The following is a 27,923-nucleotide window of genomic DNA, read 5'->3' as shown; positions in this document are numbered from 1 at the left end:
GATAGTCTTTCAAATAGAGGACTATGCAATTCTTAATGATATGTATGTTTTTTAGCTATGTATAGCACATTTACATAGGGAAGGAATAAGTTTCTTCAACGTTGGCCAAATCCTTCATTCCAGTAGACATAAATCAAATGGTAACAGTTTATAAATAATATATTATCAACAAGCAGATATTCTTACAATTTACGGTTTATCTGTTCCATCAACTGAGTTACAATATTCCTCATACAAAGTATGATACTTCTCTGGGATATATTGCTTGAATCTGTCACAAATCAGCAGAAAAATCATTCAGGCATGAACATAACATTTGTTGTTAAATTGCTATAATACTGAAATACAGAGTAAGGAATATAGGATAGAAACATAGGTATGTAAATCAATAATAACAAAAAAAGGGGTGGGGATTCAGTGATCAAAATAATTGTTGCAAAACAATAGCATTTCTCAAATATCCTAAAATTGCTGTTGGTCATTATGTGGTTTGAATTCCAATTGAATATGAAATTTATGCTTAGGGTACAGAGATAGTGCAAAAAGGAGAGGATAAACATTCAAGAGCGTTAGTATTGCTGACTATTGCATACAGTTTGACCATGTAGCAAGTAATCTTCAATATAATATAATGAGAGAGTGAATAACGATTTCCCTCTGCTGTATTGATCCTAATGGTGCGAAATAATTATACATTTATACATGTATGCGTGCACAGTAGCTGTGTGTGTGTGTGCGCGTGCACGCGCGCGTGTGTGTGTGCGGAACATGGGCAGTAGATATCTTGAGTGTTACGGTACTTGGAAGGTGATTCCAACACTGCCAACATAAGGACGGGCTTACCTTTTTAGAAGAGAAAGCCTTTCTTGCCCAGAAAACAGTTTTGCAATAGATTGCAAAACAGAACCGATTTTCATAGTTTTTGACTTCAGTGCCTTCAAATAACCGACAAAATCTTTGTACTCCGACTCATTTAGTTTCTGTTGGACCTGCAAGGTCAAGAGAAAGCATTTGCATTGAGCATTTATTCCATTTTAGATCATAAACCAAATAATTATTAACAGCTCTGAGCCCATTTGTTGTGTAGAGAAAACATGAGAATTCCTAGATATTACCAATGGTTAGCATTGGCCTGCAATAAAGCATGATAAACGATTCAAAGCAAACAGGAAATCCTCCTTTACATCGCTGAACTTTTAAAAATGCAAGCCAAAAAAAACTATTGCATGTCAAAGAGTTGCAACATAAGAGTTCATCACTTGAAACTTATCATACCACTAATTCATTAATGCTGCTAAGCCACTCAGGCTACAGCATGCAGACTCTAACACGGGTTCTATTTTATCCTACGTAATAAAATTGGAGAAGTCATAATCTGATATTAGATAAAGGAAATCACCACCTCCAACTCCAGTCCTGGATTAATTTTCATTTAAATGAGCTAAAAGGTTTGGGTGGTGGGTGAAGGAACAAAACTAGTTTACTTACTTTTACTGCTTAAAAGTTAGCACTTATGATGGAAGCCTGGAATATAAGTCTCATAGTTTTATACAGCTAAATTCATCTGATAACGAGTCCAATATCTTAATGATAGATAATTCTTATCTCCAACATCTTACACATATATACTGAAACCCCCTTATAGCTTATCTGACATTTTCAGACGTGAATTGAGCTTGGTAGATCTTATCTGAATAAAGTTTCCCTATAATTGTCTATTAAGGTGAATAATAAAGGGCTACGTATCCAGCAACTATGTATCACAAGTACAACTGATTATCTCATAGACAGGCAGAAAGGCATATCTCTGCTTCAATAGCTCAGAATGCCGAACAGTTTTGCATCATACATGAATAGGACATTATCTGGAAGTATTCTTAATAAATGCAGAGACAATTACCTGAGCTAAAAAATTATGTCCCTTAGCTTCATCATTCTGGCAAGATGAAGAAAGGGTACCCTGATTTGCCTGGCTGGAAGATGTTGCTTGAGCAGTCATATTACCACCAACCTCTATTGAAGGACTAGCAATGCTGCTTTTCAATTTCTTAGTCAAACTAATTGGACATTTTACTTCTTCCATATAGCCATTTCTTAGCACAGTGTCTTTCAATTTCACTTCTTTGATGCCAGAGGTCATCTCCCAAGGAGCCTTTTTGTACTCTGTATTGTCAGGCTTCAATTCATGAACTCCCTTTCTCTTAGAAGAGCAACTAACAATCGATTCAACATCTAGATTTCGATTAGATGAAACATTACTTGTCAAGTCAACTATTTCAGAGGTCAAATGCCTATAACTTGTCCCAGAAGGACGCAGCTTGCTTCCACTCCCAAGTAAGATACTCGGTTGCATTTGCTTTTGACGCGCAAGGGACGATTGATTAGCAGGAAGAAATTCATATAGCTGCCTTTCACTTTTGCCTCTCTCAGCATTGTTTCTGGCAGATGATGACACCATACAGCAGTCTTCATCCACAGCCTACCAAAAAATTCCATAAATGTAGTGGAATAGTTAGTGGGAAAAGGATTCATTAACAGCATATCCATATCCCAGCAGAATGTTCCAGATCATGCAATATGCAACCTTACCACAGTTTTGAATTTCATTTCTGAACAACAATTGTCACGAGAAAGAGAGGCCTTTTCGCTGCATGCCTTTCCTGCAGAAAGATTTCAACTGTCAAGTTTCAACCATTATTCCTATAGTCCTGCTGTAACAAGTGATATAGAGTACAATAGTACATGGTCTACTGTACAGCAATGTGCAAAGTCGACAACTTAACACGATAATATATTTTTGTAAAAAAATGAATAAATTATTCATTCAAAAATCACAGAAACATCACTGAGATGTAAATTAAGTCGCTTCCCCCAAATCATTTTGGGACTAAGGTTTTGTTGTTGTATGTGAATGAAGTCGCAGAAAGAAAATGAACACTTATTATTTAGTATGATCTTTTATTGGTGATCTTTCACAGTGGCATAAAAGGCATGATAAAAATAACTTTTTAAAAAAAATAGATTCATTCTTGCCTTCTTGCAGCCATGTGATGGCAGAAAAGTTACTAAGGGCACAAGTGACAGAGTAACTGATTGCAAATTAAGAGACTTGAGAAAAACTGCAGTTGTAGGACACAACAGTACAAACAACGTTCATGGCCCCGTGAATAGGACAATAAATTAATACTCCACAAAAAGAATTTACATGAAAAAATATCACCAACAAAAATACTTAACCGTTGTAAACAGCTTCTACAGGCTCAGCCTTTACAGAAAGATGAGCTCCAGCACGAAAAAACCGGGTTAAGGAGTATACAACATCCCCAAATTTGGAATAACACTGCAACATGAAATCCCAAATTTTAGAAAGACCAGAATTAGAAAATGAAAATCTTCACAATTGTACGTCAGATTGAAAAAGAACTTCACAAATGCACCTGGATATGAGGCTGTATCCAACGTGAAACTTGGGCCTGACGATGTGATGATGCAAACCTGTTTGAAACTAAAAAATTAACCATCAACCAAGCCAAAACTTTGATCACTAGATGACTAATCAAATTCAATTTTGCGTAATAAGAGTATATTGTGTACAAACACATGACTTCCAAGTTACACTTTCTTGCATAAATTTACATGTTTTAGTGCTACTCAATTTACACAATAGTCTAAGACATAGTTCAATCAAGCACAAAGTAGAATTGCTCAAAAGAGAAGCCAAAATCTTATTATGTGCTCCTTTGCTCTCATAAGCATGAAAAGCTTATGACTAAATCAGACAAGATTGTCATTCACAATTAGCAAGTCCACAATTCATAATCCTGAATTCACCTTATTGCATTTTATCTTTTCCATCTTCTTTTACTCTTCCTCTTGGTTAACCTTAGATGTGCAGAAATTCAGGACCAGTTAGTCAGTCACTGCACAGATCACAGAAACTTTTGGGATAAAAATCCTAGTGTCCGTATTCACCAACCTAAAATGCTAAATACATGGCCAGCCAGATAAGACAGCAAATTCCCATGGATAGGAAGTAGGAAAGCAATGAAAAATGGATTCAACGGTCCGGAATCAATTGGTAGCTAATTCTCCAGTACAAGATTGTGTACAAATACACTGCTACCGATTATAACTACATTAGGCCAAAATATACCACTTCCATGTATTTATACTCCTTTCATCAGTTGCAGTTCGCGAGGGGATTAGGGAATCAGATAATTACGGTTGAAGATGAAGCAATTATAAAGAGAGGGTTTAGACGCTCACAGATCATGATATGCTATGAAATAAGGTCACTATCTGGAAATTTGTAGTCAAGCAAGAAGATTTTACTTTGCTTCAATTACTTATTGGCTGGTTGAGTAAGGTATAGATCAATATTTATTTCGGATGGGTTAATGAAGGAACACAGAAAGCATGAACACCAAGACATCACAATCTCTATATTCAAGATAATTGGGGAGAGGAAGCAGCTTTGGATTAAAGTCGCTCTACAAGACAGGTTTTGAAAAAGGTTATGCTTAGTACATTCAGCTGCATGACTGAAATAAAAGGCTCCTTTACCATTAAGAGTTGCTAGAATCCTAGTGTCCCTTCTGTAGCACTATGGAACGGCAAACTCCTCCAAAGGTCTTATCTCAAAGAAAGATTCCATTTTTTCCTAAAGTTCTTTCTCCTACAAACTTTATCATAGTCAGGACTCAGGAGTTCCAGAATATAAGAAAAGAAGTTCCAGTGGCTAGGAAAAGAAAAAAAATAGTTGCCTAGGATCACAGGACAGTTAAACTTGGCACCTTGAGCAAGGAATCAAGTGGTGCATGCAAAAGGAGAGGAGCAAAGGACGTTTGAGATTGAAGTTTCATACTTTCATCTATTCAGATCAGTGAGTTTAAGTTGTCAGAAGGTGTTGTCTAGCTGGATCCAGTGCTGCTTTATGGAATAGCAGGTATTCTCTTAAATTTGAGGTATTAAGTAGAAGACAATATCCTGAGGACACCAAAAGAATTTAATTTTCATCCCTCCGCTTGTGTATGAATGGCATTACGTGGGAAACAGGAAATACTACGTAATATATAAGTAGCTCAGGTTTCTGCTGTCATTCAACGATCACTATTGACAGACTTTTTGTTTTATACTGAAAGTACTATGTCTTCCTGACTGTACTCAATTATAGATAAGAATGGGTAAGTACTGTGATGAGCTTCATTTTTCAGTGGTATAAATAAAATATATTACACCCAATTGCCACACTGAAAGAAAAAAAAAATTAATAATAATAACAGGTTTTATCAAGCAAATTGATACGACAGATAGACAAAAGAAACTAGGATAATAAATGTTAATGCTTAGGAAATTGATAACAAAGAAATGGAGTAGCAACCTATCTTGCAAAAAAAAATGAACTTTCACTAAGTCACAGACCTTCAAGTAACATAGCAGATTCACTATTTACTGTGATTAGCAAAAGTGGAAAGAATTCATCAAAAACACTAATAGGAACTAAGTAAACCTTTCATCGCAGAATATTATTGCTCCATAATCATGCCGATGACGGATTACACGTCCAACAGCCTGATTTACAGCCCGAGAAGCTTGTTGATCATACCATGCTTCTCCTGTTAGAGGCTGTCATTGAAGATCTTCAATTAGCAAGAGCAAAAAAATCCTTTTCAGAAGCAACCTTATATGCTCCATCCACATACCTTATGACCTGTATTTTGATCCCGTGCATGTTCATCCAAAAATTCACGTTTAAGTCGGACCTACAGTTAACATATTGTGGGAAGAACTTCAGACCCAATAACAAGAACAAACGATGTAAGTAACCAACCATATAAATAAATAGGAGTAGCTTAAATTTCAAGGGAAGAACAAACAATTGAATACCACACAATTTTGTTACCCTCTAATATGTTTGGATTGACCATTCTGGAATACGAATATTCAAGGCCAAACTATTCAATTATGTATCACAGATGGAATTAAAAGAAATCAACAATTATGTTCAAGAGGATCAGACCCAAAACAGCAAAGAAGATTAGTGGGAAATCAATCTTTTGAACCAATATACTAAGCATCACATGCTAATCAAATTCGAGATATATATAGAGTAACATGCCCAACATTACTAAAAAGCAAAATCAAATTTCCATACAAATTCTTAATTAAGAAACTGAAGAATTAGCGACGAGAAGTATGTTGGATTTTTGGTCCTTTTATATAAGATGAAGGCTGTTAATAGAGCAAGCTTCTCTTTGATCGCAGTAAAAAGGTTGTGCAAGCCACCCCACAAATTCCACATAAACTACATCTCAGACTCTCAGTACTAAGTTATTTCAAACTCATTTTGCGTTACAAATTCTCCCATGCCTACTATGAAAGCGTTTTCAGGGGGGTATTTTCTCAAATTACTACCTCCGCTTCATATTATGTGCAATATTTACTAGAAACGATTTCTACACATTATGTGTGACAAAAAAAAAAAAAAAAATCCGTTTTATGTTGTCATTTCTTTCTATCTCACCTCATCACATGCATCTCTATCTTCCTCTCTTCATTCAACACTCATGAACTAATTTTGCCAAGGAGTCCGTACAAACTCATTTGTAGCACACAATATAAAACAGAGGTAATAAATACATTTCTATTGTTCCTACTATCCATCAAGCAAAGCTCTTTGCATCACAATGCTTATTGTATCAATTTGACCTTCTATAAGTGGAGAAAATTATGTGTCAATAAAAAAGACATTTAGGGCCTGTTCCGATTGACTGAACTCAGCTGAACTGAACTGAGCTGAATAGAACTGAACTGAACTTATTAATTAGTGATTTTTAACTACGGATTAGTGATCTTTGATTATTTATTGATTATTTATTACTATACATATGTGTATATACAAATGTACATATTATTATTATTAATTATTATTATTATTATTATTAGTATTATTGTTATTGTTATTATTATTATTATTATTATTTATTGATGATTATTATTATTATTTATTGATTATTATTATTAGTATTATTATTTCAATTATTATTGTTATTATTATTATTATTATTATTACTTATTGATGATTATTATTATTATTATTTATTACTTATTGATTATTATTATTATTATTATTATTGTTAATATTATTATTATTATTATTATTATTATTGTTGTTGTTGTTATCATTGTTGTTGTTGTCGTCGTCGTCGTTGTAATAAGAGCTTAAAAGAATAAAATTTGGCTTTATATCATTAGCAATATCATTAGACGTAAATTAAGAGCTAAACTGAACTGAACTGGATTTCAACGGAAGAGAACAGGCCCTTATTGTATGTTATTGATTCAGCACCAACTACAGTGTCCAAGAAGATATTCATATTTTTCCTTTAAAACCATTGCAATATGATATCGAAAAACAGTCTATGATGCATAATATTAAACACAAATTAGTAATACACAAAGTACAGCATGCCGTGAATGGAAATCCTAAATTCTGTTACAGAACAGCTATTACGTAAAGTGACAGCCTTGTTTTAGTTCAATGGTGAATGAGTATTTGTTGACTATCACAAAATGGTTTGGGGAAGTAAAGACAGGAGGACTGCCTGCTGTGATTAATAAAACATACTTTAAGTATATTCACGACGTTAACAATCAAAGAGAAAAAGGTCATGTTTGAGATGATATGAACCACCATGTTCTCAGTTCCGAAACTGCATCCAATTATTCTTTACCAAACATCGATAGAAAGTTGAGTAATCTATGACTTCATCAACAGTATGCAATTGATACTAAAATACTAAACATCATTTGGAAGTTATATAAATAGACTTGAACCTTAGGATCTGTTCTTAAGGCAAATGGCAATCCAGTAACAATCACAGCTCTCCCATATTGATCTGCAAAATCCAATCCTTCACTGACCTGTAAATCACGGTAACACAAGAAAGATAGTTGAAGAAGCTGTCGTTCATTTTCAAATGAAACATGAAAATATAACAGCAATATGCCAAAATAAAGTTTAAAGCTAATAATCAAAGTTGGAAATTTCTTTAAGCACACTTCTCCCAAAGGCTCAAGGATATAAGTTTCGTTACTGGATACTGAACCAGATAACCTAAATGGCCCAGCTCGCAAGTATAGTCCAGACCTGCAATGTGCTTCTGACATATGTCATGTGTACAAAATTTAACTACATCTTCAAGCATAAAGAAGAAAAAGAGACCGAAGAAATTGAAGTTGGGCCAGCGAATGAAAAGGCTCAGGTCCAAAATTAACTAATCTTTCTTATGTTGTCTGACGCATTGTAGTACTAGTACATAAAATACGAGTATGATTTTCTCAAACTAGTATGGTTTCCCGATTTTATGGGTTTGCCGATACCACCAGGCCACCAGCTTCCTTAGATCTTCCAGTCGTAGAAAAGTTTTTGGCTCCTATATCTTTTTGATTGGCTGAAATTTCAAAATTAGAAGGGGGGCAGCAGATTGACGGTTTGCTCCATCCCCAAGATATCCCAAATAATCACGCCCTCCATACTCACAAAAGTTAGCTGTACCCATTTTCAGTGAGAAGTACCAGGGACGTATTTAGGCCATACCTATACCCAATACTTCCCCGGTACGGGAAACACCTTTAATCTACTCAACATTTTTAGGCTCGTCTTCTCAAATTTCCAGGTCAATTTATTTGCATTGAAGCATATATCACATAATCAAGCATCCTAGATCATTTAATTCAATGTGCCAGAGAACATCATAACATTGAGAGCTACATCATCACTATTTCTTATTTTGTACCTTGCCACGACAAACAGCAAAAAACACAGCTCCAGATGTAGATGGATTATTTAACTTGGATGTGAAATCCTGCAATTAATACCATTGCATCAGGTTCACAAGTTGAAAATGGCATAAGAAAGGAAGCCAATTGACGAAACTGAACAGCTAAGTTACCTCAATCGATGTAGAAAATAATGAAGACTGTCTAGGTTCAATCACAGGTTGTTTAAATTTGCAAATTCTTTCCCATATAGTACTTTGACTAGCCAAATTTCCACGAGACTAGCAAAATGAAGCTTAATGTGAAATCATTTCAATGAAATCCAATCAAACACAAACTCTGGAAAAACAACTTATCCAATTTCTTACATGATCCTTCCAGCAACTGATACAATTTTCCATGATATAGTATGACGGGAAAAATACAAGTAGGCCATCGGGCACTATCCGAGCAAAATTGACTGCAATATGAATCAGTAAGACACAAATGTGAGAAACGACAGATAAAGGGAATTGTAAAAAACTTTCGCACTGCATAGAACTGAAATGATACAATATCTCCCCCCCCCCACCCCAAAAAAAAAAAAAAAAAAAAAAAAATCCACGACATACACACACACAGCACAAGCCCTGATCTTAGGATGTCCAAGAACTCGAGCAGAGCTCCAACCAGCTGAGCTACTACTACAGCTCAAGAGGGAAAGGTTGATTGGAAAAGGCCATAATGTAGTATCCTGCAGGATTATCCAAACAAATTTTCACTTCCATTCTTTTCTACGGTCTTAATGTTCTCTCGCTACTATCATACATCCATTAAAGACTGAACATAGCTTCTGAATTCTCTGAAAAAAATTAGATTCATCCTCTAAGATATACGACTGATGCCACAGGTGAATAGGTCTGTTATTTAACTAATTTAAGCCTTGGTCTTCTACAAGGCATATAAAATATTATAGGCCTGGGATTGTGTACAATCAAAATGATAAGCTACTTCCGATAAATAAGTAAACAAAGAATAAGTTGAACTATAAGTCAATCAACTCTGAATCAATGTATCTTTACAGTAGTAACCCATGGAATATATTGTTTGCGAACATCCAAGCTAACGTAGAAAGAGTCAGCCCAAGACAGCCCGTCATGCGGGCCTGATGATCTTCCATTTTAAAAATTCTACACTCTCTTAACAGCCAAAAAACAATGTTTGACCACATAGAGAACATAATGTATATGGAAATTGAGTCACAGTCCTGCGCCGAGACCAGATTATATTTTCCTTAAAGAAGATGAGGACAAGCAATATCAAAAGAGAAAGTGCATATTATACATTTCTCAAGCCACAGATTATGACAAATACAAGCCAGACTTCATCTACATGAGATCCACAATAATTTTTTCTTCTTTCTCTTTAATCTTAATCCCTCAAACAATAGAGAGACATGATATCTCTTATCAGTTATCATTCACATACTATATCTTTCCCATACATAGTCATAACTCATAACAGAGGTTATAATCACAATACGCCTTAAAATGTATCGTCAATCAAATTTTAAAAGGGCAAAAGAAGAATATTCAGTCCAGCATACCTATGGCATTCCCCAATTCCTGTTTGTATTCTAAGACATCACGAGTCCGGTAAGAAGAGTTGAAAGAATAATTAGATGGGCCCACTGGTACAACTCCGGCCCAGATCTGACTTGACGATATAACATGAGGATTCTCCAATCGTATGGGGAATTCCCTGATTTGAAGAGAAATTTACATTTTGTTGTGGTAAGAGAGCTATTAAGAACATAGTAGTAGTGTAACATAGAAAACCGGCAGTCCCAACTTACAGCTTCAACTCATATGCAAATGAATCCATGGGAGACAACGTTCCTGATGTTAAAATGATTGATCCAACACCTCTTCTGGAGAAGTCTTCCATGCTAATTCCTGGATTGAAGCACCACCAACTGAGTGTCCTAGCACCAGACACATTACCTGAACCGTAAAATAAGTGAGCACTTTTTTCAAACAAAGAACACTCCTCAGAAAATAGGAGAATTAGAACATGTAAACTAGCAAGAAATACAATGAACCCCAACAATCACAAAAACAATCTTCAAAACATGCCAAGATATATTTGGAATTCTCTCAATTGAAATTTAGAAGGCATAGTATTTCAGTAATTGGAGATTTTGGAACAAAAAAAATTAGAAAATACTCAATGGAAGGGACATGATGTCAAGAGAAAAAAGCTAATTAAAGACCAATAATAGCATGGACCTAGGACCACGTTGTGTGCATTCTTGTCCCTCATGCTAATAGAGTTCAATAATTATGAACATATATGTTCAAATATAACAAATATGCTCATCATTTTTTAAATACAAATTCACTTCAGCTGCTGAAATTTTGTCTTCTTTAAAAACACTATGACCTATATCTCCATAAACTATGAATTATACGTTACCTTTGAGCTATATGTTTATATTAATTCAGCTATATCTTTGAACAATACTTCCTCCGCACCATGAAGTTCTTCCCACTTTTTCTTTATTTCATTTTTGCCAAAAGAAAACTATATATTTACCCCACTTTGGCCCTCTTTTATTACCACATTTCTTAATACAGTGTATCTCTCTCCTCAAAAAATTACTTTATATATCTTCCTTGGTATGAGAGAAGGAGACTATGTTTTTTTTATGACAATAACTTTTTTTTTATAAGAATGGAGGATATTTTTAGGATAAGAAGAATGGGGGACTCGCTTGAGGGGGTAGATAACTCGGATAAGGGAAATCCCTCAAATAAGTTCCACAAGGTTTGATCCCTAGACCTCAAGGGTACGACGTGGGCAGCAACGCCACTACACCACCTCAACATTGGTATGCAAGTGTATGTATCTACAATAAATGGGAAAAACTTCGTGAAACGGAGGGAGTATATTCGTAGTTGCTGAGCTATATGTTCAACATTATTAATATAATGTGAAGAATATTTTGGGGATGGAAAGCGTACAACCACTTAAGCATAGAAATACAAACTCCCAAGTCTCCTAGTATTATTCACTAAGAATAAGAGTTTGCATGCACATTTGGTTTCTCCAGCTTGATGATAATAAATAATAAGTAAAGAAAATTAAATACCAAATTTAACTCATTTGAGCTATGAAACAAAAACAGCTATCACATCAACTAGAGTCGAAGTTTTTATAAACAGTGTTAATGATGCTGAACTACGAGAGAAGATGTCCTGACCCTGACAAGTGACAACACTTATATGATAATGTAGAGAAGACATGAATTTTTTCATATTTTCACCACCTATCAGTCTATCCCCCCTCTTTCAAATAAGCATAAATATCTCTAACTCAAGGTTCACCAGGGTAAATCAACAAAACAGTACTCGAAGCTACTAAGTAGTGCAGGGGCTAGTGATTGCAGAAAAGTCATCAGGCTTGTTCATGCTAGACCTTGACTGAAAATGCAGACTTGAAATTATGTATGGAGTACATAGTTAAAGTTGTTTAGAGAATGACATTTAATAGACTAATAATGCAAATTAAAAATTATAAGTTATAATTGTGATAAATGGATCAAATGACATTCCCTTAAACAAACGAACACGTCAACAAACTTCATTTCTTCTATTAAAACATTTAAAACTCCAGATTTAAGCAACTCGTGAAGATTTACCTTTATTAGCATCAAAATCGCTTGCCGTACGCTCTTGAACATGTAACTGCAATTACGCAAAGTGGACTTGTCAGACATCACCTTTTTTGCAAGGAAAGCAATTAAACAATGGAGCAAGAGATCGAGGATAGCAGAACTTACACGGTAATACTTTGCATGAGAAGTATCTCCATCTCTAAAGATCATATTCAGAATATCACCCAAAGTCTCTAACTTGCAGGAGGTTCCATGTGACTCTTTACTTTCAGTTCCATTGGCATCTACAGCAAAGACATGGATTTTGAGAGCAACATATGGTAGTTGGTTGTGTCGATGGTAATAATTTTCACATACGCTTATACATGGATTCTCAGAAGTACAAGCATCCATACACACAAGCATATCCACACAAGGTGACAAGGGTGAAGGGACATATATACGATTGTCAGTAATTCAGATCATGCAAGCTCGTAAACTAACAAAGGCTCCTTGTTTACCTTCTTCAAGAAGCAGAACAGCTTCTTCAATATTTCCAGTGAGCATGCTTACAGTCTTACTGGTGACATTTAAATCAGCAAGTAATTCATAAATATAAGGGCCTGGTCTAGTAAAACCAAGTTCCTTGGACTCAATTGGCACTTCAGCTATTCTCTTCTCAAGCTTCAATAAAAGGGCTGTTTGAACAACAGAGCAAAAGTATCAAATTCAATTTCAGGGCAAAGGCCAGTAGAGATCCCATATAAAATAAAACAAACTTATTCTAGTGAAAAACTATGATAATCAGGTTTTAATAAAAATTAAAAAAATCAAAAGTCCCCATACATCAAGCACTACCAGAGTACCAGTCATAGATCTAATACCTCTAAGGATAGCAAAGTTGTCAGGATTAGAGCTCTTGTCACTGGACTTTTCTATATCTCTTCTTTGGATAGATATGTCAATGCAGCTTTTTGCTTCAGAAATGCAGGCAGACAACAATGAAGAAGGCAAGTCAAAAGACGCTGCATCAGAACATATGCTTTCCTGCATTTTACACAACAGAGAGACTTCAAACTCATCTGCTACTCAAAATTATTTGATGCAGTGCCAGGCTAAGAAAGCAAGAAATTTCCATTTCAACCTAAGCAATAGAAATAGCATAGAAGATATATTTTTCCACTCTTTTATGAGTCAAAAAATGATATAGATTGAACTGCAGACGGCTGAGCAACTGCATAAAAATGTAAGGTATATGGGTTTTTTATTTATAACTTGCAACCATGTAGAAAGGAACACAAACCAAAAAAAGGTGAGAGCAAGTGAAAATGACAAAAATACCCTAATAGGCTAATACCACATCATCAACCAGTCAACCTCTCTCTCCTTAACAGATATGAGACCACTGCCAAAGCTCACCTGAATTCTATGGTAAGCCAGGAAACCACCTCTACTCTTTTACATTTATAGCCCAATGATTTGTTTAAGCAGCACCTACTAAACCAAAGTTCACATACACCAAATTCTATTTCACAAGAATGAGAAGAATTCTTTAAATATGAAAACCAAAATTTCAGAAATTTCCCAAAAAACATCAATTAGAAACAAGAAAATGTATAGTTCAAAGATTATTTTGGAGAAACTTGAAGGGATAGATCTTTCTCTAATTGTAGGCCATGTTGACCAAAATATAGTTGTACAAATTACTAGCTGAGAAGATAGATGATTAAAGTATGAATGTTCTATAAAGTAGTTGTTGATTAGCCCGTCAAAATGTAAGGGTCTGTTCACTTCAGCTTAATTTCAGTTTAGTTGAGCTCCAATTAGTTCAGTTCAGTTCAATTCACTTCAGTTTAGCTCCAATCAGTTGAGTTCAGCTCCTAATTTCCTTCTCTCATAAACTATTCATTTCAGCTCTATTCAATTTAGTTCAGTTCAGCTCCAATCAGTTCAGTTCAATTCAGCTCGGTTCTAGTAAATGTGAAGAGGCCCTAAAATTAAATATACTTTTTCCTAAACTAATATAATAAAAAAAAATAGAAATAAAAGGAGAGAGAGAACAGAAAAGAAAATAAAATCAACTACCATTACTTTTTGAAAACTAATATTTATAGCTTTTGATAAAAGCTACCTCCACAACTAAGCACTACCCCCACGACTACATTGCCAAACACTTTTTATTTAAGTTTGGTCAAACTACTAAAAGCTACTTAAAAGATACTCAAAAGCTAGTGCCGAACACACCCGTTGTAGGACAAAACTTGGTGGCGAAGGTGGTTCCGCTCTTTTTCTCTTTCTCTCTTCATTGTGTCTTTAAGGACGATGACTGTAAATGTGGTGGTTGATCACTGCGACAGTAATGGTGATCATGACGATGGGAGTCAAAGACATTTGGGGAAGAGGTATGCTTGTGGATTCTCGGAAAAGGGGGTATGATTGACTACTTGTGGTGGTGGTGGTGGTGGCGGCGGTGACTTAGGACAATTCAAGTGGGATGGGAGAGGGTGGGTCTGGTGCTTGGTGTTGGGGCTAGGGTTCACTAGCAAAGAAGGTGGGTCTGGTTGGGTTAGGGTTAACTGGCAAAGAAATATTGTAACATATTTCCACCTAACAGCTTGTTGCCTAATTTTTACAATGAAAAAATAAAAAATGAAGAAAAAACACAAGTCAAGGAGGGAGGTGGAATAAATTCCTCAACATAATTAAAAAGAAAACCAGATGTTGGTGCATGTTCTATGGGAAAACGAGGGGAGGGGGTGCTTTGCACAGGCCACAAGGCTGAAGCATTGTTAGTGGAATAAGACAGAATAATCAATCATGAACATAGTAGTGAGCATATATCCATTGTTGACATGAATATTAATGAATCTCTTTTGTAATCTATGAAAAAACAATTAAAGCCCAATTAAAACTATTATCAAAGCATGTGAATAAGCATCAGAGTAGCTGGTTGGTAGACCGAAAGGACAATTTATTTGCCCACCCTTGGGTGATTGGATAGACTTTCATGGTCATGTGTGTGAGGGAACAAGGAGAGGAGAGTATGGAAGAAAATCAAGAAAATATGTAGATTAGGTTCGGGGTTATAACCTGCCTGGAATTACCTGGAGCCCCAGTCAAAAGCAAGGTATACATACAGAGACGATTATTAAAATTATGATTAAGCACACACAATAAAACTGTAATGAACAATATAATTACATACAAAAGTACTAAATAGTGTTAAAATGACAAAGGGCCAGTAGTATAATTATGGAGACTTGACAGAAAACTCCATCAGAAACAAAATACAAGATATCCTACTCACCAAATTATGAGCTTCATCAAATATCAATATGCTGCTGTTCCACTCTATTCCAAGGGATTTTTTATATGCACGTTCAATGAGATAGTTGTACGGAGCAAACAATATGTCAACAGATTTAATCAGCTCACGTGACACATAGTATGGGCACCTACACAAAAGTAACTGGTCACCAATCTCGCTAAACAACAATAATAAAATAGCATACAAGCAAAGCTCATCAATTGCTTGTCACCATTAAGTTCATATGAGAGAGGGGGTGGAGGGGTAGGAGCTCAAGGAAGAAAAATAAGTATACTAGTATTAACACCTACGGTCCACAGCTTTTCCCAACGTTAAGTAGATCCTCGATGTCAATAGGTTCATCTCCAATGTGAGGATTGCTTTTGACGAAATCTGCCAAAGAAAGAAGTTAAACACACAAGTGCGGACACTATAAGATGTCAAGGAGAGACAATCATGTATAAATCTATGCCCAACTAGAGAGAAACTTCTTTAAAATAACTCAGGAACGTCAAAGAGACAATTATCACTCAATTTCCAATAATAGATTCAAATGGGGTTCACTAGTGTAATACATGCTATAAACCTACCAAAATCACAGGGAAACTTTAATCATTAAGACATAAATACAAGGAGACATTGCATCAATAAATCACAAGGAGACATAGCATGAGGGTATTAACAAAAAAAATGTGAATTAGAAGTCATGAGAAGGGAGAACAATATGTAAGCATAACCTTAACAATGGAGATCTAAGCCTTGTAATTTGGTAAATGCAGCACAACAAAATAACTTTCATACACTTTCTGATATTCCTCAACTTCAAATAACTCCAATGAATATAAACAACGTGAACATGGAATGGAAAATTTTCAAAAGAGAACTTTGGTGACATTGTCAATGAGCCAACTAAAGTTTTTTTTTTAGGGTCAATCTCATTGCTCTAATATTAGATTTGTAGAATAGTACTTTAGGCCAAAATTAGTAGTCAAGTGTATAGTATACTATATTAGGATGGCATGAATCAAATGCCACATGTCCTACATATAAATTATAGAATTAGATTTCCAAACATAAACTGTTAAAAATGGAGACTGTAGGAGTGTTTTTTGGTAGAAAGACAGAGAATTCTTAATTATGAGAGGCAAGGGCAATGGAGCATAAATTTGTTGATAGGAGTAATTCATTTTCACAATTCTCTCATGCACATTCAAAACAACCATCTTTATCTTTATGAAAATATGTCATATAAAGGGAGAAAAGGATAATACCGGTTGTAAGCTTGTGATGTTTACAATAATGTTTGCTCCGTCGTTTTCGAGCAAAAGAGCAAGCATTGGTTTGCGCTCTCCCTTTCAGAAATTTGACTTTATCATGAATACAAAGTTGTTCACGAGATCCTAAAATAGTCATTTTCGGTCTGCACAATGAACTCATGTATCAAACAAAGCATACTCATATACTAATATGATAATGCAGCTTAACATAATCAACTAAGCATCTGTTCCACACATTCAGAGAAAATGAATGTGCAACAATATATTATTGAAGAAAAGTAAAATATTAAAACTACTGAGCCCAAAATCAGTGGCACATATTGTGATGTATAAGCCTACACTGCAAGTACTAGATAATTAATTAATAAAGTTAATGAAATGGCAGTAACCAAGCCCCCCAAAAAATCATATAATTTTAAAATTAACAAGAAGGAGAAAAATAAAAAAAATAGATCTTATAGTTGTAGCTTGTAAGACATTCATACAAAAACATACTTCTCGGCTGGCAATAAGGAACAGAAAATATCAAAGAAGAAAGCTCAGTACACATAAGTCCAAACAAATCTACGCCAGCACAACTGCACAATAAAGAAAGGACTTTGATTCAAATTGTCACAATTTCTTTAAAGCGAAATCAGGCAAACATTCAACATATTCACCTGTAATTTGTTTTCTTCAATTCCTGGATCACCTGTCGTAACTGACTATGAGTCCGAGAAGTATATACAATTTTTGGCAGCAATGAGCCAGCAGACTGCGATGATTGGCTATCTGACGACTCGTTTTTATTCACAGATAGACCAGAAGAAAAAGGACCCAAACTTGCCCTATAAGCCAATGTAGCACATAGAAGGCACAATGTTTTCCCAGTTCCTGTTGGACTCTCCAACAATGCATTGCTTTTCTGTCATATCAAACATAATTTCAATTAATCACATTTGATCATCCACCAACAAAACTAATACATCCAACTACATTAAACCGGGCAATTCGAACCGTGATGCTTGCCAAATTAACTAATTCCCAAAAAATTCAAAAGCATAATCTACAAACAAGATTACTCAGTTTCTCAAACACTCAATCGACTACTAAAAGTCACGAAAACGCCACACGGTATACTCACTGCATCCCAAATTACTAATTGACAGTCGTAATTTAAACTAGTAACGTGACAATTAAATCCGGAATAGGGTAATATTCAAAAACTAAAACAATGTCGAAATTTTCTATGATTCTACAGCATTTCTACGATTGAAGCATTAATTCAAATAATATACGGCAATAATTATCCCCAAAAAATGAAATGAGAAGGTTAAAGCTTACTTGTTGAAGTGATTGAATGACTTTATCCATGTAATCGATCTGGGAATCGTAAGCATTGTAGGGGAAATCGACATTGATTCCTCTGATGTTGTATATCGGCATTGCTATTGAATAATTAAAATTGATAATTTGGGGAATGGAATGCTAATAATCATCTATCACAGTGAACATAAACCCTAGAAATTGGAGGAGGAAATGGGGTTGCTTAAATTGAGAGTGTATGGAATTTCCCGCCAATTTGTCCCGACTAAGGACTAACCAAGGTCGTAGAGTCGAAGGGAGTAGGGACTCGTGGCTTCTTAGCGAATCCTTTGCTTTAGCTTTTTAGAAAGTTTTTAGGACTCGTTTGGTTGTAAAATTTGTAATGTGAATCAATTTACCATCGTAATTTATCAACGCAAATTTTTATATGTGACCACATGACTCGTTTGGTTGTAATGGGAATTAATTTTCCATGGGTGCTTCGTAATTTAAGAATATAAATTCTTATACTGTATGTGTTTAGTCACGGGACTCGTATGGTTACTTCATGGGACTTGTTAAACATCGCCCGCGTTTTTCTACATAAAGCCCACATTTTTTAAAAATTTTGACATTATTGCCCTTGTTTTAATTTTTACCGAAAATGAAAATTTTCACTCACCAAAAATGTGGAGCAGGACTGGATCGCCGAGTGAAACCGAAGAGCCCTCAACGTCGGCTAGATGCACCGGAGAGACGCCGTTGACGCCGGAAAAGGAGGTACGAAGCCATCTAAAACCACGAATTGGCGGCTGGCGTCCTGCCGGGACGCCGTGACCGTAGTGGTGGCGCCTCGCCAGGACGCTGCCTCCGTAGGTATGGCGCCTGGCCAGGACGCCGCCACCGTGGCCGTGGCGTCTGGCCAAGACGCCGCCACCATGAAAGCGGCGTCCTGGCCAGGCGCCATCGCCACGGTGGCGGCGTCCTGGCTAGACGCCACCGCCACGGTAGCGGCGTCCTGGCTAGGCGCCACTGCATTTTTTTTTTTTTTTTTTTTAAATTTAATTTAAAATTTGTTTTTTTTTTTTTTTTTTTTGTGTTACAATTTTTTTTCGTTTTTTTTTTGTTTTTTTTTGTTTTGTTTTTAATTGTTTTAAAATGTAATGTAAAATTTTGTGTTTGATTTTTGTGTTTTTGATCGCTATGTTTTTTATGTTTATGTTTTTTTTTGTTTTTATTTTTTTGGTTTTTTTTTTTTATTTAATCTAAAGTTTTGTTTATGTTTTTTATTTTTGTGTTTTGTTTTTTTTTTTTTTTTTTTTGAATACTTTTTGTTTATGTTTTTTATTTCTTTGTTTGTTGTTTATATTTTATTATTGTTTTTGCTTTTGTGCTAATGTTGTGTCAAATGTATTAATTTAATCTAATCTTATGTGATTATATTTATATATTATTGTTGCAGGATTATGGTGGAGACGGAAATGATTATAGTGGGATTTTTGTACACGATGGTCTGTTCGAAGATGCTCAACAAGCGGTTGATTGGGCGAAACATGTTGCAATTAGATCAGGTTTTTGTTTAGTAGTAGCAACTCATAAATCTCAACGGGATGGTAGAATGGATCGCATTTTGAGATGCGACCGTTATCGCAAAAGGGAGGAACGAGATTTCAGTCAAGCGATTCGGTTTGATACAAAGCGGAAAGGTTGTGGGTGTCAGTTCAGAGTAAAGGTTCGACAACAACAAAGGGGTGACGGTTGGGAAGTGAAGAGTTACGGTAAATGGGGGTATCACAACCATGAGATGATCGCATATGAAGTGGGTCATCGACAGTTAAGTGGCCTAAGTCCTGGTGCGAAACTAATTGTAAAAGAAATGAGTGATGCTCAAGTGAAGCCTGCTAAAATATTAGCATCTGTGTTGGAGAAATTTCCTGAAGACCAGCCAAACCGAAGACACATCTACAACGTCAGACAGAAATTGAGGTTTGAACGGTCAGAGGGAAGGAACCCTATACAGCAGCTTCTACACCAGGCACAAGCACGTGGTTACCTGTACTGGTTTGAATCTGATGAAGACACATCGGAGGTGACTCATTTGTTCCTTGTGCATCCTGATTGTGCTGATATGATTTCGTCTTGGCCATCTGTGATTCTGATCGATTCAACGTACAAGACAAACAAGTATAAGTTTCCACTGGTTGAGATGGTTGGGATGACTCCAACGAACCAGAACTTTTTGATTGGTTATGCAGTTATGAAGGATGAGACGGTTGCGAGTTACCGTTGGGTGTTGGAGAAGTTGAGAAATTACATCGGCCCAAGTGTTCAGCCATCGGCCATCGTCAGCGATTGTGAGGGAGGTCTCTTTGCCCCTATAGCGGAGCTGTTTCCGGAGTCGAGCCATTTACTGTGCACATGGCACATCAACAACTGCGTGAAAGTCAAAGCCTACAACCTTTTCAACAAGAACTTAGATTCAGCAGAGAGATTGGTAAATGGTAAGTGGCGGAAGATCCTGCAAGCTACCACGGAGGCAGAGTACGACCGAGCCTTGGATAACTTCAAGGATGCATACCAATGGTGCCCGGCAATCGTAGACTATGTGATGCAGCAGTGGGTGCCTCAGAGGGAAAAGTTTGTCAAATATTGGACAAACCAAGTTCTTCATTTTGGAAACACTACTACATTGAACATTTTCCATATAAAGACAGGATCCCTAACATCATGATGCCGTTCCTGGACGGGTGGAATGATGTGGTTGCAGATGGTAACTGCGGATTTCGGGTTGTGGCTGATGTGTTTCAGATGGGTGAAGACAACTACGGTTTAGTGCGTCAGTTGATGTACAGTGAAATCGCCTCAAACCGAGCTGTTTATCGCCACGTGTACGGACAGGACTTGGATAGGTCTCTGCAGCGTATCCGGTGGGGAGGAGGACGTTGCGGTCAAAATCATTGGTTCGACGCGCCACTTGATCTCTTCGCCGTTGCAAACATCTACAAGTGTGCAGTGATGCATTTCGGCCTTGGTTTGCATGGTGGAGCTTACTATCCATGTACCACGGTTCTGCCTTGGTGTTCGCGTGAGACCGTCACCAGACCGGTAAGAGAGGTTGCTATTGGATTTCTGGGGCCGTCATACAGACATTTCATCCGACTGGACCTGTCACCCGATTTTCCGGTCCCACCGATCATACCAACGTGGTACACCATTCGTACAGCAAGCGTAGAGGGCTAGGATGCGCTATATCATGACCGGGTGCAGCAGTGGAACAATCTAGTTGCCTTTTCTATGTGACCTTCTATTGTTATTGCTATGTTTTTCCCATTTATTTAATTTTCGGATTCTAATTTTCGTATTTAGTTTTCCCATTTAAATGTGAACTTGTATTTAATTTTCGTATGCCCACTAATTACAACTTAAAATAAAAATTATAAAAACTAAAAATATAATGTCAAATTCTAAGAACTTAAAATAATAATTATAAGAATAGATAATGTTAACTTTTACAAACAACTAGGAAAATGTTATATAAATGCACTGCCGACATATCAATAATCTCTCTGTGACGCCCACTGCCACTACTCAAGGGCCCGTTCCAGTTCATCAATAACAGCTCTGCCTGTTGCAGTCGTCATGTTGTCCCTCTCCTCAAAAAGTCTGTGTCCCAACTGCGTCATCTTTCCCATCCACTACACATAACAAAACACATAAAATTCAATAACGACGTATTATATGAAAAAAAACACAACTACAAATGTTTTATGAGACGTACCGCATCCACGGCAGTGGGCGGTGGCACATCATCATCATCGGCGTCGTCGCCGTGGTGGACGTCTCTGATCAAACTCGGGTGCGAGTGCCGGTTGTACCACTCCATGTAGTGCTGGTCACACATGGCAGCCACCCCAGTTGGCGGCCGCTGCAGCTGCTCAATCCATATGCGGGCAACCATCGGAAACTGCTCCCACGTGCCAATCATGCTTGCCGGCCATTGGACGACGTACTCCTTCGACGACGCAGATCGGACGGCCTTACTGGGCCATGCTGGTGGAGGAGGAACAACTTGGACATATCCAAGCTGGCGAAGACAGCGCTGCGGCATGTACGCCTCTACGATCTCACGATACTGAATCAGTCCCGTGTAGAGGGTCCTGGGTACCCTATTACTAGGGTTCTGGCCGAAAGGCATCCAGTTCACCTGCACATTTTTTAAAATTAGTAAGATTCATACAATAAACACATCAAACTATAAAAGTAGAAATAATTTAAACACTTTACCTCTAATGGGGACATCCTGTCAAGCAATAACCGTATCGATCGCAGGCGGTCAATGGACTTCTTCTCGACACGCGGACTCCACGCACAGGCACGTGGCTGGCCATCCCCAATAGGAACCGGGTCGCGGTGTGGTCGAAACGCCGGGAAATACTCGTATATCCACGTCTGTAACAACGTCATACATCCAGTGATACCTGCCGCATCAGCCCGGCTCGAGAATCCTAACTGGCGATACATGTACGCTAATGTAGCCGACCCCCAAGAAAACTGGCCTACTCTGTCGGGCTCACACGCGTCAACTATGTCGCGTGGCCTGAGCTTGTTTCCGCTCTTATCCGGAAACAAGGTACACCCGAGAAGAAGAAAAACATATGCAGCCAGCTGTGTGTCCTGCGTCCTACGTGAAGTGGGGTGCAAACATCGCTGCAAAACTGCTGCGATCTTAACACCGCCGTGATCCCACACACCAAGTGCCGCTGTGTACAGCGCAACCCTATCCACCGCCAACAGCTCCGCCAATAAATCTGCCTGATCCGCATCTGTGACAACAGATGCTCGGTTTCCCTCTACGGGAATCCCAAGGATGGCCTCGACGTCATGCAACATGATCGTCATCTCACCGAACGGAAGGTGGAAAGAGTTCGTGTCCGGCTGCCATCGCTCAACGAAAGCCGTGATCAGCGTCGAGTCAATCCTCTCATGCATGGTGGCAGGAAGGTGGCTCACTCTAGTGCCCCTCAATCGGCCGACCATCTCGCTCTCCTCCGGCCAAGCCTCAGCCCAACTACATAAGAAGTTACAAGTCCTCTCCCGGGTTTGGCATTTCAAAATGCCGCTATCCAAAGCCCGCTCTTGGTCCTCCCAAATACGGGTAGCGATGTGTCCTAGAAAGCTAGGAATCACACTCCCGTCTATAGGTCCCCCAGCCACCTCGCCCCTCACCACCCAAGAATCATTAACGGCCCTCGACCGTTTTCTGCTAACCGCAGACACAGTGGACGCAGATGATGTGCCAGATCTACTAACAAATCTACCATCTCTACCCTTACGCACGTCTACCCTACGCGTCTCATACACATCATCAAGCCTCTGACTGAATGGACCGTAATCATCATATGGTCCACTCTGATCGTCCACATCCTCATTTGCATCCTCCTCCTCCTCCTCCTCATCACCATCATCATCTTCATCATCCTCAGAATAGTGCACCCGTTCTCTACGAGCCGAGGCCGAAATACCACGGGATCTAACGTGTCTGGGCCCCGAGCTCTCCATTGAGTTGATCGTACTTCTCATAATGTCCATACTCTTCCCAGCCCCAGAACGAAAATACGATGCCTAACACAAAATAACAAAACATGTAATATGCAATATAAACATGTAATATAAACATAAAAAAAGTAATTAAAATAAATAAATAAAACAATATACATATGATGGAAAATAAATTAAAAACATTACAAAATATTAACAACCTAAAAATAAAAAAATTAATAACCTAATAAATAAATAAATAAAAAATTGGAAAAAACAAAGCAAAAAAAAAAATTACCCAAAAAAAACAAATTGGAAAAAACAAAGTAAAAAAAAAAAATTAAAAAATAAAACGGAAAAACAAAAACAAAAAAAAGCAAAAAAAAAATTTGAAAAAATAATTCAAAAAAAAAATAAAAGAAAATGAAAAAAAAAAAAAAAATTAGGGTTCCGGCGCCTGTCCCAGACGCCAGAGCCACGGTGGTGGCGCCTGGGCAGGACGCCGGTGCCACGGTGTTGGCGTCTGACGTGGACGCCGCCACCGTGGTACCGGCGCCCTGCCCAGGCGCCATCACCGTGGCAATGGCGTCTGGGACAGGCGCCGGAACCGTGGTGTCGGCGTCTGGGCCAAACGCCGCCGCCCATTCGCCGCCGTCCAGCCACCAGTCGCCGCCGGGCCGCCACCTTTTCCGGTTTTTTTTTTTTTTTTTTTTAAATAAAAAAATTAACAAAAAAAAAAACATACCTTTCCTCCTCCAAACCCCCTTGCTCCGGCCACCGGTGCCGCCACTTCCCTGCCTTGCCGCCTCGACATTTTGAAAAAATATTTTCGAGAGAGAAAGTGAGACTACAAAGTTAAGAGAAGATGAGAGTGTGTTTTTTACTAGAGTAAAGAGAATATAATTTTAGTTCGAGGGCAAAAGAGTCATTTCACTTTTAATTTGTGGGCTTTATGTGGAGATTTGCGGGCGATGTTTAGCAGTTCATTACTTCATTAGTGTAATGGGAATTACTTGGTCAGTGTCAAAAGGGTTACTCAGGGCCTGTTCTCTTCGGCTTAATTTCAGCTCAGTTCTGTTCAGCTCCAATCAGTTCAGCTCAGTTCATAATTTCAGTAAATTAGAACAGGCCCTCACTTACTCTAACAATGTTATAGGGTTACTCGATCAGTATTATCGGAATTATTTGATCAATGTTATATGGATTACTTTATTCTTTCTATAAGTAGTCATACGGTGTGGCCAGCCACACACAAAACAGGCTAATTTATGAGAAAATTCAAGTTTTTCTCTGAGATAAATCAATAAATATATTTCCTCTCACACTCTAGTCTTTTTCTTTAATTTTAAAATGATAAAATTAAAATAGTGATGTGGCACAAAAATAAATGCATAAAGTTGTGAGACGAAATTAACTAAAATGTTAATCTCTAATATAACATGGACTCCCTCATAATGTATAGTTTGTGGGAAATTATTTTCCTCCTCAAATTCCTACGAAATTGCTTTATGTTGTTTGGTTGGCATTAGGGGAATTATAATTCCGAATTCCCAATTTTTGTGAGTAATTGAAATTTCTAGGAATTTCTATTTCCTCCATTTTACACTTTTTTTGTTAACCAAACAACTCACCGTTAATGTATTTCCTACAAGTTTTGAGTGCCTACATAAAATTAATGTAACCAAACAAAGCCTTAGTTATCTAACACTAGTAGGAGGTTGTGGGTCCAAAACCTTATTCATACGTTTTCGAATCCTACTCTAATAAGTATGGGTCAGGTAGGGTATGGATCTAGGTGGCATTGAGTACATTATGGATTCGTGTATAATATTTTTATATTCAACCATACCCACACTCGAACATAGACACTAGATCTCCATAATTTTTCTTCAATTAACTCATGTCATACCTATAAAGAAGGCAATCGAACAACAAATTATGTTCCTTCCATGGGGCATTTTTGCAAGGTCATTATAATAATGATCCATGTGTAAATAGTTAATTTTCTTTTTGTCCTAACCTCGGGCTAGCGGGTGCAAGTGGAGTTTATTTAAGGCAGTGAAGGTGAATTACATGAATTACTTGCCTCAAATTGTCGTCACTGACTCCTGTTATGTACTAGAGTTGAGTTATTGTTGATTTTACGAGGTTTGGTGATAGCATAGAATAGGGGGCATCATAAGGTGCAAATGAAATAGACTCATAATTGACGGTTCATATGTTGGCTGGTTTAACTCCTCCCACCTTGATCTCTTTATTTTCATTTCATGTGAAAGTGTAAGACCTTTTTTTGTGAAAAACAATTGATAAGTCACTATCAAACATTGTTGTAGAGAACACAGTAGAGTAGTGGGTTGGTTGACTAAATGTGGGGTTCACTTGCAACAAAAAAGGCTAGGCATCTTTGAGACGGTTTCGAAGGATCTTTGTATCATTTTATTTGATGACTCGGGTTGAGTGGCATTCCCATGACGGATGCAAGTGATCTTTTTGTTTTCTATAAGCTTCTTTTTTTTCTTTTTTTTTTTCGTGTGCCTTTGATTTTGTAGTCTTTTTTTGTTTTCATTCGTGTGTGGTTTGCTTTATTCACTTGTTGAGGCTTTCCCCTTAGTTTCAACAAAAAAAAAATAGTATATTTTTCCGCCTAAGAAAAGTTAGTTAATTTACCCATGATTTTGCTAGTTGTCATAGTAAGTAGTTGGTACTTGTATAATATTATAATTAGTAGTGTAAAGACTTACCAAAAGGCCAAAATCTAGCAGCGTAGATAGAGAAAAATGTAGTTTACGCAAAAGAAAATCTAAATTTACAAATGCATAACATACATAATCAAATAAAGATTTAATTTGTAGATTACTATGATCTTTGAGTGGATCTTACACATTTGAACATCTCTCGGTTTATCCCTACTTTATAATAAGTAGAATCTTGCTTTTATGAATAATGCTGTAACAATTATAACCCCAAAAATGCGTATTTACGCATTTGCCCCTATTTAATATTACAAGATTTTTTAAATATTGTACATCTTTTCTTTGTTATTACGTATTTTTCATCTTCCCATTCACCTCATACAGACCCCGGCCGCCCTCTTCCACCACCTACCCCTCTCCTCGTTTCCTTGTCAATCCTTCTTTTTCCTTTTGTTTATTGGATTATTTCGTCATATTATCTACTTTTATTGGCCCCAATTTGATTATAATTGTTCTTGATTTGGGAATTTTGGAAATTTTTTTGGCCCCAATTTGATTTTATTTGTTCTGATTGTGGAATTAGGTACTTCAATTCAATGGAGATGTGAACGAAGATGGAGAAGAAATAGAAAGTTAAAAATTAATGCTTAGTAAGGGAGGTGAACAGAGATGAAGAAGAGAGTGAAAGCTCAACTTTCATTTTGGGTAAGAAAATGAATAGACAAAGAGAAAGTAAAAAAGTGTAAGAAATTACTCCAATTCATAGGCATAATAGCAAAATTTCATTATTCCTCTATTTGTTTCTCTTTGTTTTTCACCTTGTAATATGTATCAAAATTTTATTCTAGAGAATCATCTAGACTCTATAAGAAAAGCATATAAATGCTATTTTTTACTCTTTAAAATAGATAAAAAAAAAGTTAATGATATATGATTTTGAACTTAATAGTCGATTATTACTCTAAGGTTCATTGTATTAAATCTTACCAGTTTAAAGGTATTTAAAGATTGCATAAGACATTTTACGTGCAAATTGCTTACTAATAATAACTATGTACAAGCTAAAATCTTAAGTATAAAGACAAGCCTTGATAACTTCTCCGCATTGGCTAGCCATGGTCGAGCGCATCGGTGATTATTATTTAATTCATGCCATTATATTGAAAAATAAATAAGGTGTCATTTGGTTGAAAAATAAATAATAAAATCATGAGAATTTAAAATTCCTAAGAATTACTATAATTCTTTTATGATGTTTGGTTGACAAATTTATGAGAAATACAAAGTAGAAATCTCAAGGAATCTCCACTTCATATAAAACTAGTGTGTGTCCCGGGCGATGCCCCGCCCAAATTGCTAGTCTGTACTTCCTTAACTTGATAATTATGTTCAAGTGTTGTATAGCTAGT

The 27,923-nt window shown here is 36.9% G+C and overlaps 2 protein-coding genes across 2 annotated transcripts; both read right to left on the bottom strand.

Annotated features, from left to right (window-relative positions):
- Position 1: 1 nt before the first annotated feature.
- On the bottom strand, positions 2-18,692 carry LOC110703343 (regulator of telomere elongation helicase 1-like). Its single transcript, XM_021881138.1, has 23 exons — positions 18,323-18,692; positions 17,659-17,903; positions 16,994-17,142; positions 16,034-16,115; positions 15,723-15,870; positions 13,300-13,462; positions 12,937-13,113; positions 12,602-12,720; positions 12,461-12,506; positions 10,616-10,763; positions 10,367-10,521; positions 9,150-9,241; positions 8,955-9,062; positions 8,799-8,867; positions 7,837-7,923; positions 5,703-5,762; positions 5,510-5,625; positions 3,438-3,495; positions 3,238-3,340; positions 2,590-2,660; positions 1,901-2,479; positions 844-989; positions 2-271 (listed from the first exon to the last, which is right to left on the bottom strand). The coding sequence occupies exons 1-23, from the start codon at positions 18,422-18,424 to the stop codon at positions 190-192; spliced, it is 3,105 nt and encodes a 1,034-aa protein (XP_021736830.1). The 5' UTR covers positions 18,425-18,692; the 3' UTR covers positions 2-189.
- Positions 18,693-21,716: 3,024 nt separating this feature from the next.
- On the bottom strand, positions 21,717-23,105 carry LOC110703342 (protein MAINTENANCE OF MERISTEMS-like). The gene is made up of 3 exons (XM_021881137.1): positions 22,568-23,105; positions 22,062-22,487; positions 21,717-21,978 (listed from the first exon to the last, which is right to left on the bottom strand). The coding sequence occupies exons 1-3, from the start codon at positions 22,802-22,804 to the stop codon at positions 21,868-21,870; spliced, it is 774 nt and encodes a 257-aa protein (XP_021736829.1). The 5' UTR covers positions 22,805-23,105; the 3' UTR covers positions 21,717-21,867.
- Positions 23,106-27,923: the final 4,818 nt, after the last annotated feature.

The sequence above is a fragment of the Chenopodium quinoa genome, unplaced genomic scaffold (genome assembly GCF_001683475.1).
Source record: "Chenopodium quinoa cultivar QQ74 unplaced genomic scaffold, ASM168347v1, whole genome shotgun sequence".
Classification (NCBI taxonomy): Eukaryota; Viridiplantae; Streptophyta; class Magnoliopsida; order Caryophyllales; family Amaranthaceae; genus Chenopodium; species Chenopodium quinoa.
The sequence above is the reverse complement of the archived record's forward strand: the minus strand, read 5'-3'. Positions and strand labels throughout refer to the sequence as shown.

Excerpts from the sequence above, each read along its gene's own strand:
- LOC110703343 (XM_021881138.1), bottom strand. The coding sequence starts at position 18,424 with ATGCCGATATACAACATCAGAGGAATCAATGTCGATTTCCCCTACAAT. Across the intron at positions 13,114-13,299 it reads CAACTTTGCTATCCTTAGAG|CCCTTTTATTGAAGCTTGAG; the intron begins GTATTAGATCTA and ends TTGTTCAAACAG. Across the intron at positions 990-1,900 it reads GACATAATTTTTTAGCTCAG|GTCCAACAGAAACTAAATGA; the intron begins GTAATTGTCTCT and ends TTGACCTTGCAG.
- LOC110703342 (XM_021881137.1), bottom strand. The coding sequence starts at position 22,804 with ATGTATCGCCAGTTAGGATTCTCGAGCCGGGCTGATGCGGCAGGTATC. Across the intron at positions 22,488-22,567 it reads ACAGGATGTCCCCATTAGAG|GTGAACTGGATGCCTTTCGG; the intron begins GTAAAGTGTTTA and ends AAAAATGTGCAG. Across the intron at positions 21,979-22,061 it reads CGCCCACTGCCGTGGATGCG|TGGATGGGAAAGATGACGCA; the intron begins GTACGTCTCATA and ends TGTTATGTGTAG.